This window comes from Camarhynchus parvulus, chromosome 13, assembly GCF_901933205.1.
Source record: "Camarhynchus parvulus chromosome 13, STF_HiC, whole genome shotgun sequence".
Lineage (NCBI taxonomy): Eukaryota > Metazoa > Chordata > Aves > Passeriformes > Thraupidae > Camarhynchus > Camarhynchus parvulus.
In genome coordinates this window covers 3860073-3879219 of record NC_044583.1, presented here as the reverse complement: position 1 = coordinate 3879219, position 19147 = coordinate 3860073, and the positions used below count along the sequence as shown (strand labels likewise).

The window sequence follows — 19147 nt, the reverse complement described above, 5'->3', positions numbered from 1 at the left end:
TTCTAGAAGTCAGAAATTGCTGTGAAAACTTCTAAGTACAACTCTTATTGTCATTTCTAGCAGAAGGAACAGAACCCTGTTCCTGTTTGAATAAGGCAACCCCAGCCCTGCTCCCCACACCACCCATATATAGTAAGGAATGCTCAGGGCACTGTGGTGCTCCTTCTCCCAGGGAGCTGTGCCAAGCAGAACCAGGGAAAAAGGAAGGATCATCTCCTGCTGAAATCAAACTGGATGCTTTAAAAAGGCTCCATCCTCCCAAGCCAATGGAATGGAATGAGGAAATGATGAAGTGGCACCAAGAGCTCACTGCACACTTGAGTGCAATGTGACAAGCAAAAAGCCAATACCAATAATGTATTGCCCTACTCAGATCAAACAGAAACAGCTCCCAGCTGCTCTGTCAGCACTGGAATTGCCTGTCACAACTCAGCATCTCCTGAGGAAGCCACAAAGGTTATCAGGCACAAAACCCACCTTGCCTAAAAGCTGAGAGCTCTGAGTTTCTGTGATAATTCCTCTGATCCACTTCTGCTTTGCCAGAAGGTTTTCAAACGCAAGGCTCAGCTGTTCTGAGGTGTTTCAGCACCCAGCAGCTCCCATTTCTCTCCTGTATTCCTGACACACTACAAGACATCTATTCCACTCAGAGCCACCAAATACGAGTATGAAAATTGTACATGGAACATCCACAACACCTGCATGAACCCTAAAATGCTACAATTTTTTTTGGGAACCTCATACTAGAACATCTTGACCCAAGCAGAAAGATCCAGAGAAGGGATTATCTTCAAGGAACTGAGAATATGACACTAACACAAAGATAATTTAACCAACATGGACTGGTTTGCTCTTTTCCATGTGGAAGGAAGGTGCAGCTTGAGGGGAGCTCCAGTTCAACAGACACAGCCAAAATGGAGTTGTGCCACAAAAAAAGCAAAGTCAAGACTACACTGATCTGATCCATGGCAGAGAGACTTCAAGACCTACATATTCATGTATTCTCCAAGAACAAAAGGAGGTTAAGTGCTTTGAATTCATCATGTTTCGCTCAGGAGCAGGATTATTCAAGGATTGCTGTGCTCCACAGCATGAAATTCAGCCAACACTTATGGTATTTCTGGGACAGCGAGCAGCATAATCCTTCTAATATGAGGAAGCTCAAAGAAGCAAAACCCTTTTGATGAAATTATTTAAGCTAAATAAAGTTCACCCAAATAATTCCAGACCACTGATGCAGCAGTTCTTACCCAACAGTAACACAGACACTTAAGCATTTCCTACAGATCTGGAAGAAATGACTGCTAAATCCTGAAGTGTTTTGCTTAAACAAATACTCTCATAAATCTCCACCAAGTATAAAAAAACCTGCTAAAATCAAACAAACAAGGCACAGAAAAGAATCATTTTGAAAGCTGTGATGCAATGTCCAGGGTTGATCAGCTTTTCCAAGTGAGTTCTGGCTCAGGGCAGTGGAAGTGTCCTTGTCCCCCCTGCTCTGTCACCGCTGCTTTAGGAAGCCCAAGATTCCTGTGGTTACAGAACCTCTTGTCTGCATAAATGAGACCCAAATTTGTTTTTCCATGAGTTCCTGTGGGTCAGTGACCTATTACAAAAACGTTTTTGATGAAACCAGGTTCATTTATTTTCATGTTGTTAAAATAAACCTGGTTGCGTTGTGGCCCTGGTCAGAGGTACTAATGCAAACCAAACCCTCTCAGTGAAGCATTGCATCCTGCTCCTGGCTCCTGCCCTCACCTCCCCTGAACTTTTCCTGTGCTTGGACTCCTCCTGTGCTGGCCTATTGACAGAGCTGCTAATGGCTTCCCTTGCAAAAGAGGGGAGAATTTTTAATTTTTTCTTTTTTTTTTTTAATAATGTTTGCAAAAGAAATAAAAGGTTTGCTCTTGGACCAGCCATAACCAAGAGCTTGGCTGTCCAGCAATGGTGAGTAATGTGTAACTGTGTAATTAAGTGCTACAGACAGAGCAAGCCATGAAATTTGATGGTATTGGTGCCCTCTAGGAGCCCACAGGACATAAATACAGTCACTAGGAACTATCATTTTTCCAACTGCACATACCCTATTAGAAAATATCACCTCCACACATGTTCAAAGAAGAAGTGGTTTCCTAAAATTATTTCATTCACTGAATAGTCCCCAAAGGGTAAAGAAGTGACAGCTACAGCACCATTTTAAAATTTATTGCACAAGAGTCCCATGGCAATAAACACTGAAATAGGGTTCTTGGACAAAACCCACGGACAAGAAAGAGTGGCAGGGGTTCATCTTGGAACTAATTTATAACTATCACAGACTTAACTCTTTTTTTTGCGGTGATGTTATTTTGGTGTGGTTTTTTCGTTGGTTGGTTTTGGGGTTTTTTTTGCTTTGCTAAATTAAAGATGGTCCAGTAGAAACCCAAAGCAGCAGGTAGTACGCAAAGCATCAGCTCATCAAGGTTCTCTGGTTCTTTCTTTACCTGTTTTTTTTTCCATTTTACCTCCAGATTGTGAAGCCCTACCCCTTGCAAGGCACTCATCAATAGCAGGAGGATGAAACTTTGACTATTGCAGAATGTCTGTGCCCCTCACATCAAGCACAACTCCAATAAAAGTGTCTGGGGTGCAGGAACCCACATTATCACCCAGCTGACACGTGGAGCAAGTTTTGCCAGGCTGACTGAGGGATTGCTTTCCTCAATTCATCTGCACCTATTTTCAGTCCTCAAACTCCAAGTGCAGCAAATGCAGAATTTTTTTGGCAAACTGACAGCTTGCCATAATTTCAACAAGGTCATAGGAAAAGGAAAAGTTAATTTTTAGGTTTTTCTAACTGGATGATAAGAAATACAAAACATTTTCAAGCACATAACTTGTACTCACACCACACCAGCTCACCTGTGCAGAAAAGATGGGTATTTCAAAAAGATAGATGCTTGCAGTAATGCTTGATTAATTTCAATAAAAACTAAAGTCATGAGCTTTAATATAAGGGAAAAAACCCAACATGAAGATCCAAGCCACAGATTTGAGGTGCCACCCTGCTCAGAGCACACAACACAGCTGAGCTCTGCTCTTTTCCAAGTACCCAGTGCCCACAGAATGACCAAGTCTGTCTCCAAAAAAAGCCCCAGATACATTTTTTTCATGTTTCAGCTTTTCCTCACACTTCTAAAAACCAGCTGACCTTTTCACTTTATAGTTTAAACTATTGAAATACTTAGAATAGAACCAGAGCCAGCTTTCTTAAGACACTGAACAGGACAGTGGTTTCTGCACAAGCAAAACACAGACTGGGGGCATCTGAAAATGACCCAGGTTTTGCTTCCAGAAGTCATTTCAACCTTTTTTCTTTTTTTTTTTTTTGTTTCACCACAGTCTTACTCCACTAGTGATCTATACTTACACTTGAACCACTGTGTCTCCCAAAAAATAAACAAGTCCTACCTGCAAGCCCCTATTGGCAGGAGAAGGTAAACACTAATTAATCTTGAGATACTGAGACATGGACATTACAGAAGTGTCTCTGTGTGAGTGTAGACTACTTGCTTTTTCTGGTGCACATTCATATTACACAATATTCAGTTTTAACCCTGAACAGAATTCATATTATCAGAGTTTAGGTAAAAATTAAAAAAAAAAAAACTTTTTTTATTTGGCTTTTCTAAAAAATAACATGAATTCTCTAGTTTTAAGGTTCTAGTCACCTCAGTCCTGTGGTAGATCTTTTGAAGAAAGTTCAGAGAGTTGCTAGGTATAATTCCTGACAAAACTGGTGGCTACAGATATGAAATCAACAAAATTCAAAGGGAAATTCACAAATTTCAGACTATAAACATGTTAAGACAGTCTTAAAGCTTTAAGGGTGCTTCATTTTGGAATGTGCATTTACTGCTCACAGTATATGGAAAATTATTTATCATTCCTGTTCACTACCACTGTACTACAGCCAAAATAAGAGAACATTTCCTTCTGAAAAATTAATATAAATGATGGAATACTTTATTTCCCATATGAACTGGGATGAACTAGGCCTTACTTGAGTATTTTGTCCCATCCTGAGCTGTTGTGAGAATCTTGACTCTATATGGAAAGGTATGTACCAGACATCTTGCAACATTCCCTTGCAGGAAAAATGACTTTTTGTACTAATAGCTGCAGACCCCCCTCCTGCCCCAGTTTTATATTGATTGCATCTCTGAAGTGTGGGAACAGCAAAAAGAGAGTTCCTTTAAACAAAAAAAGAACAATAATCATTCCTGAGCGTATCTGATCCATCACCCACACAATGGACTGACATTTCTCTCAATTACTGGCACTTAAAGAGTGTAAGAAAAATCCATCTCAGTGAAATCTTCCAGAGCAGCCAGTGCACAGTATTGACAGATAAGGGAAGCATGTGAGCCATACACTGGGAACATTTATTTTGGCTGTTTCAGCCAAGAGCAGCACATAATGCTGAATTAAAGGCAATACCCAATTAATTCACTTCCTTCTTCCTTCCAAGAATTAGCAAAAGTGAGACTGGATGCAATACCTGCATTCCTCCCCTGTGGCTGGCTGAAGTGCACTGCTCACATTCCATCTGTCAATATCTATTTTACTATTTTATCCTTTCTCCCCCATACAAATCCACAACAGCTACTCTGTCCTCACTGCTGGTTTTATCCTGAGTGATCCTAAAGGTAAAATATCAACCACACAGCTCAGCAATCCACCACCTGCGTCTTGCATAGCAGTTTCCATCATATCTCATGAAATTTGCATTTATTATTTTATCTTGTTGCTATAATTCACATCCCTCAGGGAAGCTGCTGATTTTGCCTGGGTTTTGTTAAGCAAGTCTTATAAGGAACAGGAATTCCTTACTGGTGACTTCCTCTAAAGTCAGATATCCAGTGTGAGCTCCTGCAGGGGTGAAGGGCAGCTGGGAGACCATTAAATTCCTCTGCTCCAGGCATGATAAAACATGATTTATTTTAAAATTTGATTTGGGATTGCCAAAGCACCTCGGCCCTCTCCAGGGAAAGGAAAGCACATCCCTGAGACTTAAGAGGGTGGTCAGCTGGTCCAGCAGGGCAGAATTAGATTTGAGAGAGAGAGGCAGTTCAGTTTCTTGCAACAGATGAAAATCAGCAAATCTCCATTTCTGGGGCTGACTTCCAGCCCAGGCAGCCCCATACCCCATTTCCAGCAGCGCCAATGTGCAGAGCAAGGATGGATCACCCTCCTCTACCTCTCTGCCAGCCTCCCACCTTTCCCACCTGGTTTCTCAGCTGCCTGGGGGTTGGTGTACTCAGGGGAGGTGCCTCTGAGCATTCTGCTTTGTGCACTCTGTAGGAAGGGTAAGGGAACATCCCCAGGGTACAGCTGAGAGGGGATGCAGGGGATTAGACACCCCCAGCCTTCCTCCAGAGCAGGACCAAACTTGGCAATTCTGGGCAATAATAACATGAGGAAGGAACTTGTGAGAATGGAAAGCTGCTACATGAGGGTGCTGCTGCTACTCTATTGCTATCAGGGTGAGAAAACAGCAGATAAAGTAGTAATGATGACACAGCCCATCCTCAAGCAGTAAAAAGTGCATTACAGCCCCTGGAAACTGCAGAGCCACACTCCAAATCCACATAATTCTTGAACAAAGCAGTCAGACCCTACCCATGCAAGTTAGAACAATTAGTCTCTCCAAAAAAATTCATGAATTTACCATGGATTTTTCAGAGATGTCGTCTGAAAGGGAAGCCCTGAACAAACCCCAGACTTGAGAGTAAAAACAAAGGGAAGGGACTCAAATAATACTGTAAAATTCTGCAGCACCAAGTGCTCCATGACTGTCCCACCAGCATCCAGGAATAAAACCAGTAACACCCTGTCAGATACTCCCACCCAAAACATTCTGGCTCCTCCTGTTGGATTTCTCACAATGTAAACAGTCACACTCATTTGAAAAGCAATGCTAAATTTGCTTGAAAATGCAAGGTAAGAGAGATTGCTTTGTCAGATATTGGTTACAGGACTCTCTTTTTTTATGACTGGAATTTCTCAGAGGATGTGGGGGGAAAAGTTATGAACAATATTAATTAAATATTAACCAATATCAATAAATATTACTTAAATTTGGAGGCACCAGCCAATGCAACAAAGAGCTTTACACTGCTTAGCTCACAGCTGCAGGCAGCACAAGAACTAAGTGCCAATCTGTCCTTCTAACCAGGAGACCAGGACACACCTCCAGGTGCCAGAACCTGAATTTCAGTGTTGTTCATTCTTTGCCAGCTCCCACAAGGAGTGGCTCAGTTTATCAGTGGTCTCTGAAGGAAACAGTTTTCCCCCATTTACAAAAGATGGCACCACTGGCACCCAGACTGTGCCCTGGGAGCAGACACCTCAGGGCTGTTTTTCCCCCATGAAGGCAGCTCCTGCAGCAGTAGGAAAGTGCAGCTCAGGTTTTGACATATCCCACACCCAGTTCCTCAGGAGCCAGGGGGATGCTGCTGTCTTTGGGGGAAAGCAGAGGAATCCATCACTCCAGTGTGCAGAGACACCTGCAGCGGTGTGGGAACCCAGGACATCCCTCTGGCTGGCCAGGATGGCCAGGACCCCTGCCAGGGGGCTCAGAGACCCTGGCACAGAGCCCACAACACCTGTGCGTTTGATTATGACCCGTGGAGCAAATTACCAACCTTAGATGAAGATCTGCAAGCCACAACAGTTTAGTAGAATATTAGTGAAGTTATCACGGGGTGGAAAAGTAGATTTTGGGGTTTTTAGAATGGGGGTTCAGGGGGCAAGATGGAGGGAACTGGGTGTGTCCAGCCTTTCTCCTTCTTCTTCTTGGCCTCCATCTTCTGCTGTGCTGGTGGCATTTACAGATTGGTTTAGAGTAGAAGCTCACTGTCTAACACAGGTGATAGGTATTGGAAAGTAATTGTAAATATTGTACAGGTAGTTTTTAGTATAAAAAGGTAACACTGCCCCAGGGGCAGGCAGAGTGCCTGGAACTGTCCTGCTGGATGGACCTCAGCAGGGCAGGAGAAAGAATTTTATAGATAAGACACAATAAACAACCTTGAGACCGAGAACTGAAGAGCTCTGACTCCTTCTTCGAGCACTGGGCTGGGAAAAGAGACTTTCTAACCCTTCTCAAGGTCACTGACAAGCTAGAGATCCCAACACAGCAGCCCCTGGGCAGGCTGGCAGCACACCTGGTACTAAACCAACCCACCTGTGGTAGCTGGAGCAGCAAGAGGGGAACACACAATTGCTAAAACCAATTAAATATCCAGTCACAGCTCTAAATCCCCTTTAGGGTGTCCTTGTTCTCCTGCATTTCCAGATAAGCATTTCATGAGCACAGATTTCCAATGGGATGTGTCACCCACCATACCACAGCAAAATGGGGATTGAACACAAGAAGGAATCTTTTTCTGAAAGGTTAAATTTGACCTGTGTGACATCTTCACAGCTCCTTGTGGCCTCTGAAACGAGTAGTGCATGCAGCTCCAGCAGAAACACCCAAACTGCTCAACCTTGTGTAAACACCAGGGTCTGCTCCCTGCTGCCAAGGATTGCCTTTGTTTACAGCAGCAAAGAGCTGCCCAAAGCTTTTATTTCTTTCCCAGCTACTCTGAAGCACCTACCAATCTCTCCACTCAGCATGGTAATTGTGGAAGATGCTTTTTGTATTACATGATTTATTTAAAGCCTGTCCAATCTCAATTTATGAAATCCAGATTGTGAAGCACCACATAACAATTTATTCTTTTCCTTAGCATCTTTGGTCACTAATAGCAATTTTACAGCACACTGTGCCAAATAAATACACTTTAATACCTCAATCAAGCATTTGGGAAGCTGCTTACAAAGACTCAATGCACAGTAGCATCAGCGCAGTTAAAAATCTAATTTCCATTTTGACCTGCGTCTTCACACACACCAAACCAAAACCATACCAGGGTTAAAATCTGGATTCTAGCTATTTTCTTTGAGCTAATTATTTTTCCCAACTTTGAGAAGATTTGATTTGGCCACGCTTATACATTTTTCCCCCCTCCCCTAAACAACAAAAACACAGTTTTAGTGTTTTCAGATGTTGAGATCTTTTGTGCTTGCTAAAGACACTAATTTGAGTAGAAAGAAGCAGCCATCGGCCAAAGTCCATTCTTTTGAAGATTACAGAGCTACGTGACAATTTCTGGCAGTTGGCCGTGGAAAAGTCAGGATCTGTTGGTGTCTTATATCCTGCCTCATTTTTCACAGAAATGTGTGACATACATCTGGCTCTGGAAGAAATGTCAGTTCATCTTTCAGGCCCACCAATTCGCCTCTTGATCCTCCTGGCACGTGAAATTTCATCATCGTTTATCTTAAAATCCTACACTGTGTTAATAGCAAAGCATAAAAGTGAAATGGTAAAATCCAAAATAGGGGTCAGCTACCTCACCACTAATCTTTATGTTCTGGAATAAAGCTCTACAACCTTGCTGCAATAAAAGCACTGGAAACGTTTTGGCTTTTCCACTGTGGTGAGTATCACTGGTCTTTCTCGGGATTCTGGATCTTAGGATTCAACAGAATTTACACTGAACACACTGAATTTTGGGTTAGAGTCCTTCATTTTCCAAGTGCTGAGTACAAGCATGCCAAAAAAAGAAGTGGTTTCTACCTTCCACTTCCACAACGCTTCATTTCTCAGCTTTGTGCTGTCAATTCAAGATACCTTGTAGGATGTTCTTTATTCAACTGATATGGCCACATTTTATTGAGCCAGTATTCAATTCTGACCATATCCTCCTTTATTTGCATTAACGTCCCCCCCAAAAAAAAAATCAGAGTAAATCCAAATAACTGGAGGGTCACCCCCATGGCATATTTGGCAGCAGTGGGTATCAGCTCTAAAGACATTTTATTTAAATCTTACTTTACAGCACACATCAAAAAAAATTTTTGCTGATTTGCTCAGATAATAAGGATGGAAGTACTTCAATGTCCAGACAAGTGAAAATAAAATGAGCTCCAATATTCACCTGAGCCTAAGCCCTTTGGAAGGTCACCATGAGGAGTGGAACATACTTCCCCTGTTGCTTTGAATGAAAACCTTTATATGTGGTATTTTGCCAGGAATAGAAATTACTCCTGGTCTTTAAAGTTTGACCCAGTACAGCTGCTTTGTTTAAAAATAAGTTAACAATTACTTTTGCATCCACTTCAATAGATCAAAAAAGAACATTATTCCAAAAAATCGAAGCAATGTAAGTGATTTTTATTTGTTATTTGAAAGAAATTAAATGGAAAAAAGCCAGGTTTTTTTTAAATGCAACCAACATACTTTCTTCATTAACATTTTGCAATGTTTGACAATACTTAATAAAATAACTTTAATATTACCTAAAATGTTGCAATTTAGCCTTTGTGAGTTATGCCAAACTTTCCACAATCCATTCTCCAAAGCCTACTCATAGCAAAAACCCCAGATTTATAGTTTTGTCCTAAAAATGATTTAAGCTAAAATACCAAAAATTTGCAAGTTTCCAGACCTCCCTTTCATACTACATTAATTTAGGAAATATTTTAATGACAGGCAATCCTAAAAGAGAAGCAGAGATGCAGTATGGTGAACAGGCCAAGTTAAGAGTTCGTACAGGGAAATAAAATAAAAAAAAAAGCTGAGATTTTCAAACATCACAGACTTAAAGAGACACTATTAAAGGTATCATATTTCCTGCCTTCTGCTTTCACAATATATATTGTTCTCATTTGCTGGCAGAGCAGGCTCTGCAGAAACACACAGATGACACTTGAGTTTTCTTTCTGGCTACTAACAGCCAGCCTTTCTCCTGGAAGTTTTTCAAAACTCTTTCAAAATTTAACTACCTGAACCTTTATCTAAATATAGGTATGAGAAAACAACAGGAATCTTTATCTAAATATAGGTATGAGAAAGATTTATTTATATATGTATACACATGTATATAAAATGAGCTCAAAACTAGGACTGGTAGTTAGGATACTGACTCTTCATGATGACATATAATGTGAAAAAACTATTCTACAATGTCAGGCTATGTTTAATTTTAGAAAATTAAGCTAGTGGGTTTTTTTTTCCCTGAAATAAATCAGCCATGGCAAAACTCTGCACCTGAAAGTACTTTCTAATTGAATATAGGTGCAAATCTGTTGGAATTTAAAACTCATCTCCCTTATTGCCATAGATGGAGCTTTCTGATTCATGACAAAAGCACTGGGTAAATTAATTTTAAATGTTCAGCACACTCATTAAACAACTCCAATGCAAATCTAATCCTGAGATCATCTGAAACAGCTTTAGCACAGCATTAGCTCAATACTCCAGACTTCTCTTGAATAATTGCTGGTGGGCACTTAACTCTTGAAAGCTGCTTTAGAAAATATCAATGGGAAAATAACAAGTCCTACAAGAAATGCCTTGCAGATAACAGTTACCAATCAAGCATAAAAAGCCTGCATTCCAAACCAGCTTGGGATATTGTTCTGGTCACCTACCCCTAACAAAGAATAATTCTTCAAGGTATTTCAGTTTTACAGAGATTTTGTTCTGCTCTCACCATAAACAGACAGAATTAATGATGATGAAAAGGAGTACACACAGCTAAGAGCAGCAATTGGGTGCAGAATTAACTTTGTCCTTTTTAATATTTAAACTTTATACTCCTGCAGGGCCAGGAGTTTCCTATAAACTGATTCCAGATTAAGAGACCTCTTATATTCACCTTCTCCAAAAAAGAAAAGAAATTAACTTAATTGCAGAGGAATTATTAACTTAAAAAGCAAAATTAACTTAAAAAGCAGAGGAAATCTACAATCCATCCTCCACTAAGTCTTCCTTGATACTCTGGAATCCACTGCTATCCCTGGCATTATGCTACTTCAGAGGAAATGAAGCAAATCAGAAAATTAAATATAAAGGCAGTTTTAGAAATACAGTGGTTCTCAAATGAGAAAATTTAAATTTCCATCAGCATAGACATATAAAATACAAAAATATACAATAATATGAAATTATTATTAAAAAAATCCTTCCCCCACAGACCAATTTTAAGACTTGCCCAGATAATGTCCTTCTGGTAATGTTATTGAGCCTCTGGTTTCACTTCCAGTTCTATTTTCTTGGCAGTCACTCTACATTTAATTTCAAGTATTAGCTACCATGTAATGTAAATTCAGCTGTCTTTAAGAGCATATTTTAATTTAGGGTGGTGCTCATCTCTCTCTTTCTTAAAGAAAGTTAATTTTATTATCATTATATATTATGGATGACCATTAAGAGTGAGGTGGAAAATGTGCAGCTTTTCCATAGGTATAAATACAGATACTTACAGCCTTTCAAGTTGTTTCAGGTCCTGAAAAGCTCCACGTTCTATCACACTGATCTGATTTTCTTCCAAGTGTCTGCAATTCCAGAAATACCAGTTGATTTTAACAAAATAAAAAAGCATCCCCACTTCTCTTCAAACATTATCAAAATCCTTCTCACCTAAGTATCAATACCAGTTTTAATTGGAGATTATTAAAATAATCAGGGTGGAGGAGCACTGTTTCTCTTGGTCACTAACAGGAAATTGATTCCAAATTTTCCTCCTGACCTCCACATTTGGTAAATATTTTTGTTCCTAAACCTCTGTAACCACATTTTGCTCAGAAAGGTGCTGGTCTGAAGGCTGGTGCTTACATCCCTAGGGACATTTCTCATCTTTCTAGGATATTTGTGTGCCATAATTGAGAAAACTGACTGAAAACTGAAGGTTTTCTCCTTTCCATCCATTTTGAATGTGTGGTGTTTGCTTGAGACTGGAGGATTTTTTTTCTGCTGTACAGGGCTATGAGTTTCCAGGTGACTTTGCTCCTAGCCCTTATTCTGGTGTGTGCAAACAGAATTACACTGCCTTTCTAGGAGCACTGGGACAGGCTGCAGATTTCTGTATTGCTACTGTACCCCCCAGCAAACAGGGCAGGGAGGGAAAAAAGGAAAATAGGGGTTTAGTATCAAAATTATGAAGAGACCATATGAGAAACCAAAGAAAAGTTAAGAAAAATATGAAGGATGTTTTATTCCAATTATTTCTGTGGCAGACACCACACTACTCAAAGTCTGAGCAAATTAATTACATAGACCTGGAATGAACACAGGACAAAAGCTCCAGAAAAGCACCAAAGACTGCAATTGTACATTTTGGTTACTCCTGAAGGCATAAAAGACTGCAGCAGCATTAAGCAATGTCTGACACTATGAAAACCCAACCAAACTGAAACAACTATTGGCATTAATATAGTATAGAACATGTATTTTAATAGACTCTCAAAATGGTATTGACAGCTGGGATGGGAGCCAGGGAAATCTAAACAACTCCTCTGCTAGAGATGAGAGAAATACCACAAGAACAAAAAGTCTTCCCATAGCTTTGAGGTGTTTCCTTAGTATATGACAACTGGTTCATAAGTGTTAAGCTAGCAGGAGCAAAGTCTCACCTCTTCCTTAGCAGGACTTAAATATTACTCTAATTATCACTAAAGAACTGTAACAGTTCAACAGTTGCAGCTTTAGGGGTTTGTTTAAAAGATACTCAGAGGAAAACTTTTCCTCACTAAGTCAGTAGTGCTGTTTGAGGTTCATGTAGAGAAAACAGGAACCCAGGAATGACAAAGTCTGATGCTCAAAGACGATCTGCAGGTTAAGCTCTTGGCTGAGATACTGAGACAGATACTGAGGTGCTGTCATGAGACAACACCAGCTGAAATCCTTGTATTTATGACTGTATACTGGACCAAAAAACCTCACCAGTCTTGTTGTGTTCAAGCTCTACAGCTATTCTTGATCAACTTCTGCTCAATACTATGCAAAATGCTGTAACTCGGACAGTCCTCCCAGTGGCCAAAATCTGAAAGTCCTGTTTGCTAGTGTCTCAATAGAAGTGATTTCTGCATGAGTGATTGCAAAGCAGACCAAAATCTTTAGCACGTGACTTATTCAAAGCTAGTAAGCAACAACTGAATAGCTCTGAAACTACAGTCACTTCAGTATAGAGCTAAAATTTACTGTTTCACATGATAAACTGTTCAGGTTGCCTGGTTTAAAAGAATACCAGCAACTGAATAATGTGCCAAAATTACTGGAATTTGATCCCTGGAATTAAGGAAATTCTAAGCAGTAGCACCCTAAAATAGTCTCACAGAAACCAGACAAGTTTTGTGTTATACTCACAAGACACGAAGATTCTTCAGCCCCGTGAAGTCTGTCTTTGTGATTCTTGTGATGTTATTTTTTTCTAGATCCCTGCAGAGGAAAAAGAAAGCAGCATTCAGATATCATAACTGACACCCAAAACTCCATTAGCACAAAGTATCTGCATCACTGGAGCATCCATCATCTGCTCAAACTGTACAAACAAACATTAAAAGCATCAAAATCTCAAATAACAAGTCATCAATCCCAATGCATTTTGCTTCCTCCTCCTCTAAGTTGTTCTCACAGATGAAATTTCCCCTAAAAATGGGTTTCTCGCATTCTTAGTTCTAGTGTAAGTGCTCACTATATGCTTCTTTCCCCCTCAGACTATAATTCTGGAAGAGGCAGTGCATACCCAAGACCCAATTAGTACAAAACAGCTGAAACAAGTGTACAGGGCCCCAAAATTATTATATTCTAAACCCAAGTGAGTCCAACCTGCTGCAGAAGCTTTGGCCACACAGAGCCTGAAAAGAGGACAGCTAAGTTCAGTGACTCCTTGTGTGCTCCTACCCAGATGACTGGAACACTCCCTGGTGCCACAGGACATTGTGTTTGCCATTTCCTCCCCTCTAGACCTGCCTTTGCCAAGAAGCCCCGAAGTTCTGCCAGCTGAGCACATCCTGTTACTTGGCTGTAGATATTTCATGGTTTTCAGTCCTGTCCACACCATTCTCCCTGACCTAGTGCTATCCAACACAGACAAGACAAACAGCTGCTCTTCCTTTCTGGTCTTCATGCCATCAAAAATATGGCATGTAGACACAAAATGTATAATATTTTTGGCATAACTTTTTCGAACATTTGACATCAGTCTTTCTATGAGTCTAACACACAAGCAAGACCTTAACTGGATTGGAGCAGTATGTAATGCACTAGAGCACAGAAATAAGTGTTTAAGAATATTGGAATCTACTTTTAATGGTTATTGACAGACATCAAAATAATACTAATAAAATCCTTAAGTCATAAAATGGATTATAAACAGATTTCACAAACTATAAGCCTTAGTTCATGCATCTTAGCATGAGACATTTCTATAATTCAAGAAACATTCTCCTGTCGGGAAAGCACAGATGGAAAGTAAGGATAAAGATAAGGAAATGAGGGGAAAAAGGTCCCTATGTTTCAGCTGTATGAACAAGACAGCCTATACCCCTACCTGACTTTTATCAGCTGTATTTTAAAAGGTTCACTGAAGAAAAGAAACCACCAAGCCTGCACAGGGCACTTTCACTGTCTCTATCAGCCATCCTCTTCCATTTGTCTTTGTCCTCTCAGTTGACTCATGCTTTTCCCCAAGAATACCTTTGAATCACTGCCTACATAATTCAGATTTTCCAGCCTAATTTCCTCTTCTGTTCCGAGTTCAGTTCTTCTACCCTGGCGCATCATTAACTACTCACTGGTGAGCCAGTGAGCTGATTGCAAGAATCATCGGAAAGAATTACGCCTGGAGTAAGCAGCGAGTAAATAGCTGGTGTTTGACTTGCACGTTGTTCCCCATCTGCTTTTCATGGCATTCCATCACAAGCTTCCCTTTATCTCAGAGAAGCTCTAGCAAAACACAGCATTAAGCTGGTTGGAATCCCCCAAGGCAGAGAAGAGCCAGCCAAGGGACATGGAGCAACACAGTGTCCATGGCCCTGTTTTTTGTGTATTTTGGTAAGACTTGATCCCAGCACAGCTTTGCTTGGCTTCAATGCATGCAGAACCACCACTCCTGCCATGCACACAGCAACCTCTCCACCACACCCAGTCTCAGACAGCAGTCCCACACACGAGCACGATTCCCTGGGAACACTCAGCATTCTTCCCCTGGGGAAATCTGCAGCTCTCTGTTCTGAAAGACTCCAGCATTCTTTGATCACCACATATCTCGAGATCACTTTTTCCTCTGCTCCTGCAGATTGGCACAGCCTATCCTGTATACACAATATCAATCATCCTATTAATCACTTACAGAGTTTAGTGTCTAAGTGAAAGGTTTCCATTTCTGTTATTCCAATTACTTGCACCATGCCCTAACCTTAAGAGAAACATTCCTCATGAAGTTCACTCTGCTCAAACCATAACTGCAGCCTCTGTCTGTTTTAAAAAACAGTGTTTACCTTCTGAACATTTGCTTTTTCCAGTGTGCTCTGCCTCAAGGCTTATCTGCCATTTGAAGAAAAACAGACTGAAGCTGTGATGAACTATGTAAAATTTCCTCCTCCTGTTCACAGTAGGTCTAACACTGCTGCAAAGCAGCAGATTGCCACAGGTTAGCCCATTAGTCAATTAAACTTTGTGACTCTGAAGTTACTGAACTAATGCAGACATTAGTGGTTTACAGCTGGTATTTGTGGGCAACATAATATTTTATGTTTCCTTTATAAAGTTTGGCAGCTGATTATGGGCTCACTAGTGGGTTTCAACTACAAAGAGCTAAACCTTAACATGTAATCTTGGTTGGCTTTCAAACACATCAGTGCTCAAAAGAACTCTTGGAACCAAACAGATTTCTTGGAAAACAAATCATCTGGGTCTAAGATATGAGGGAAATAATACCATGCAGGCAAATTTATTTATATTTCACTTCAACACATATCTATGTCCAGATGAAATAATTCTACATAATATTCTTATTATGCAGAATTCCTGCATTTTGGGTAGTATGTGGGGCCAAGTTGATCTTGAATCCTACTCAACATATATATCTCTCCCACAGCACCAGCTACTACTCTTGGTCATTTCACATTCAAATAAGATAGTCTAATCAATTAAAAACATCTGAGAAAACTCCATTAAGGAATACAGGTCTCTTCTGGAGTGTCAGCAGCAAAGCTGATTATCACTCCATTAAAAAGTAATCAGAAATGACATCTATACCAGCTTTGGTACAGCTCTTGACATTAGGTCTGCCTTGTGAATTTATTAATTTATTTTAGCATAATTTGTAGGATAAAGCATGCTAGGAACAGTGCAGCTACAGTGGGAGCTTTAAGAAAACAGACGTGGAAGGAATTATTTCAGTGAGACTAGAAACATAAATTGGACTAGAATGGTACAAGACATCATGAAAGTGAGTTCAGATGAGCTATTAAGGGAGCTTTACTCATAAACATGTCCTGCTATGTTCTAATAACAATTTAATTCAACACATATTTTGTAGATGCTGAAGACTGAGTCACACAACATACACACTTATTACAAACAGGGATGCTTGGAGCAACTGGAGCAGATCCTGCTTCATTGCAATAATTCCTCTGAATTGCTTCATCTTTCATTCTTCTCTAAAGACAATCAAGTGAATTTAAGACAGACTTTTCAATGTCTTAAAGCACCAGCATTCCCAGGAGTGCACAGATTTCCTCTGCTACATCACTTAAATTTCAGTTGATAATTATCCTGTTCAGCCACTCAACTCTTCCAAAACATCCGGATGCTGTCTCAGCCCCCACCCTCTTCCTTGGGCTGGATGAAGTTCATGCCTGGAGAAGTAAATCCACTTGTCTCTTCACACTTTGTGCCTCTGCCTTCCAGGCTCTCCAGCCTTGGCAGTCGCAGCCTCTCATCCCGGACAGCCTGGAGCCTCCCTCCCCTCCCTGGTGCACAAAGTCAGGGCTGATCTGACACCCCATCACCCCCACAGTGAGCAGAGCAGCTCTTACAGAAGAGCCAATAACAACAGCAATCAGATGCTGAAGTCTTGCACAATCTTCAGCTCAATAATTCAGAAGATATATATAAATAAAATACCTTATACAACGTTCAAATCCTTTCACGTACAAGGATGCAAAAATTCAAAGCAACACTACAAGATTGTAGCAAGTTCCTATTGTAGTCAGAGGTTATTCTGCTACCATCTGAACCCTCTCTCTATTATAATATCCAAGATAATCTGGATAATAAAGGGCCCTTATCATAGCTGTGAATCTTAAACATACCCAGGTCAATCCCTAACTTAATTCCTCAACATCTTCAAGATTATGAGTTTGGGGTCCTGTAATCAGCTGCTCATTTCAGAGCTCTGGTTGCCCAGTTGTTCTTCTTCAGGCACAGAGAAGCCAAACTGAAGACTCTTCCTAAAGCACAAAACAGTTCTCTCTCTACAGCTCTGCAATGGTTTGGTTCTGCAGCCTCTGATACATGGGCACAAGCTCATGGGCACACAAAACACACTCATTCTGATGTTCTTACTGCAGATGCTGTGCTTGCTTTAAGACAAGGCTCTATTCTGTGTTAAAAAAAAACCCAAAACACAACAACTTTTTTTCCTTTATATTTTTCTGATCTGAAAATCTACCAGACTTCAGGCCCAATACTGTTACCTTTTGGTCAGAAAATAAATTGCCTAAACTTAGTTCCCTTTCTAGAAGGAACACAGTGGTTGCATTTGGTTCAAGCCATTTATTATCAATAAGTGCTCAAGAATAATAAATTTGCCTCTATTTCAGAGAATTCTAAGGTGCCCATCTGGCAAACAGTGACATTCCTAACAATAAAACTGAAGATCCTTGAGGCCCAATAATTTCATGGCAGTAGCTGATTTTGCATTCCAGTGACAAATACAAGTCCAAGATGGGCAATATTTTGAAAAATATTTATTGTCTAATTAATATTATTTGTCTTTAACCTAAGACAACATTAGAGAAAATGAAAACCCATGGAAAACAAAAATAACCTCCCATCTAAGGAGAAGGAGCACCAGGCTTAATTGCAGTCGTCAGATATTTCTTCATTTACATCAATAAGAAATTCAATAACAGCAGTAGGGAAACTGTATTTAAGGAAAAATGAACTGCCATGCACTTCAAAAAAACAGCTCTTACCCAAGTTAAACAGCTCTAGGATTCTTTCCTGCCCAGCTGCTTCCTAAGTACGGTAAATATTCATTTCTAGTCTCAGAACCTCAAACACAAAGTTGAGTTTCTGTTCCTGCTACATTTTCAAAGTGGTTACCACACACCAGTTCAAAGCAGGGACAAACAAATCAGCCCAGAACCCAACATTCTGAAAGGAATCTTGATTCAACCAACACCCCACAATCTACAGGGAAGATGAATTTCTCTTCACCTCATTTTTTGTATTTTCCAAGAAGGAATGCATAAAATTTGTGTGTCACAGAACAAAGTTAGGAATTAATAAAAACCCCTCTTGTTCTCCCTAAAAACAGGTCAGGATCCAACACACCATCTAGAATTCCCATCAAAACAAACCTCACCTGGGACACAATTCATGCAACTTCCAAATGTTCATGAAAAATAGAAGAAAAATAATTTCCCAAGAAACTTAAGAGCACCTGTTTTGAAGTGACAGCACACATCCTCTGCTAGGATTAATCTGTACCACATTCCAAACGGTTTATTTTAAATGGCAAATCAACATTGAAAACACGGGAGCCAAAACCCAAGTGATAATGAATTAATCCAGATTCCTGGATCTAGGGAGTTGCTGATGTTTTTCATTAGCCCAATTCCACCAAGGAACTGAAGCAGCCCTCACTCCTGAGAAAAAAAGGTTTTTTCTGTGCCACTGCACTGCTAAAGGACTTGGTCAGCCCAAAGCCTGCTGAGTGGCAGCTGAGTCATCCCCTGCAAGTTTTTCTGTGCTTTCTGTTCCCCATCCCCAGTCACCACCCCAGGGAACAGCACCCGAGCTGAACAAACCTGCATTTTCCACAGCGATGCTTTTTTCACCCTCGACCTGGCTATCTCTTGCACTCCAGAAACTTAAAGCTATGAGGGAAACCTTCTTGATTTTTAGGAAAGCTAAAAGCTGGAGGCAAAGCTGGAGGTTCAGTAAAGCCTCTCCTTTTAGGAGTTCTTGGTTTGGGAACATGCTAAAACCAGGACCAGGAAAGGGACAAAAATGCACTCCCATGTGTGAATGTACCCACAC

At 40.4% G+C, this 19147-nt stretch overlaps 1 protein-coding gene across 3 annotated transcripts in view; it reads right to left on the bottom strand.

Annotated features, from left to right (window-relative positions):
- SLIT3 (slit guidance ligand 3) overlaps positions 1–19147 on the bottom strand; it is a 482483-nt gene that overhangs the window by 447263 nt on the left and 16073 nt on the right. For all 3 annotated transcript variants that reach the window (XM_030957781.1, XM_030957783.1, XM_030957784.1), the window contains 2 exons: positions 13241–13312; positions 11359–11430 (listed from right to left, as the gene is read on the bottom strand). In XM_030957781.1, coding sequence (XP_030813641.1) covers positions 11359–11430; positions 13241–13312 — 144 coding nt within the window. The remainder of the gene's footprint in view (positions 1–11358; positions 11431–13240; positions 13313–19147) is intronic.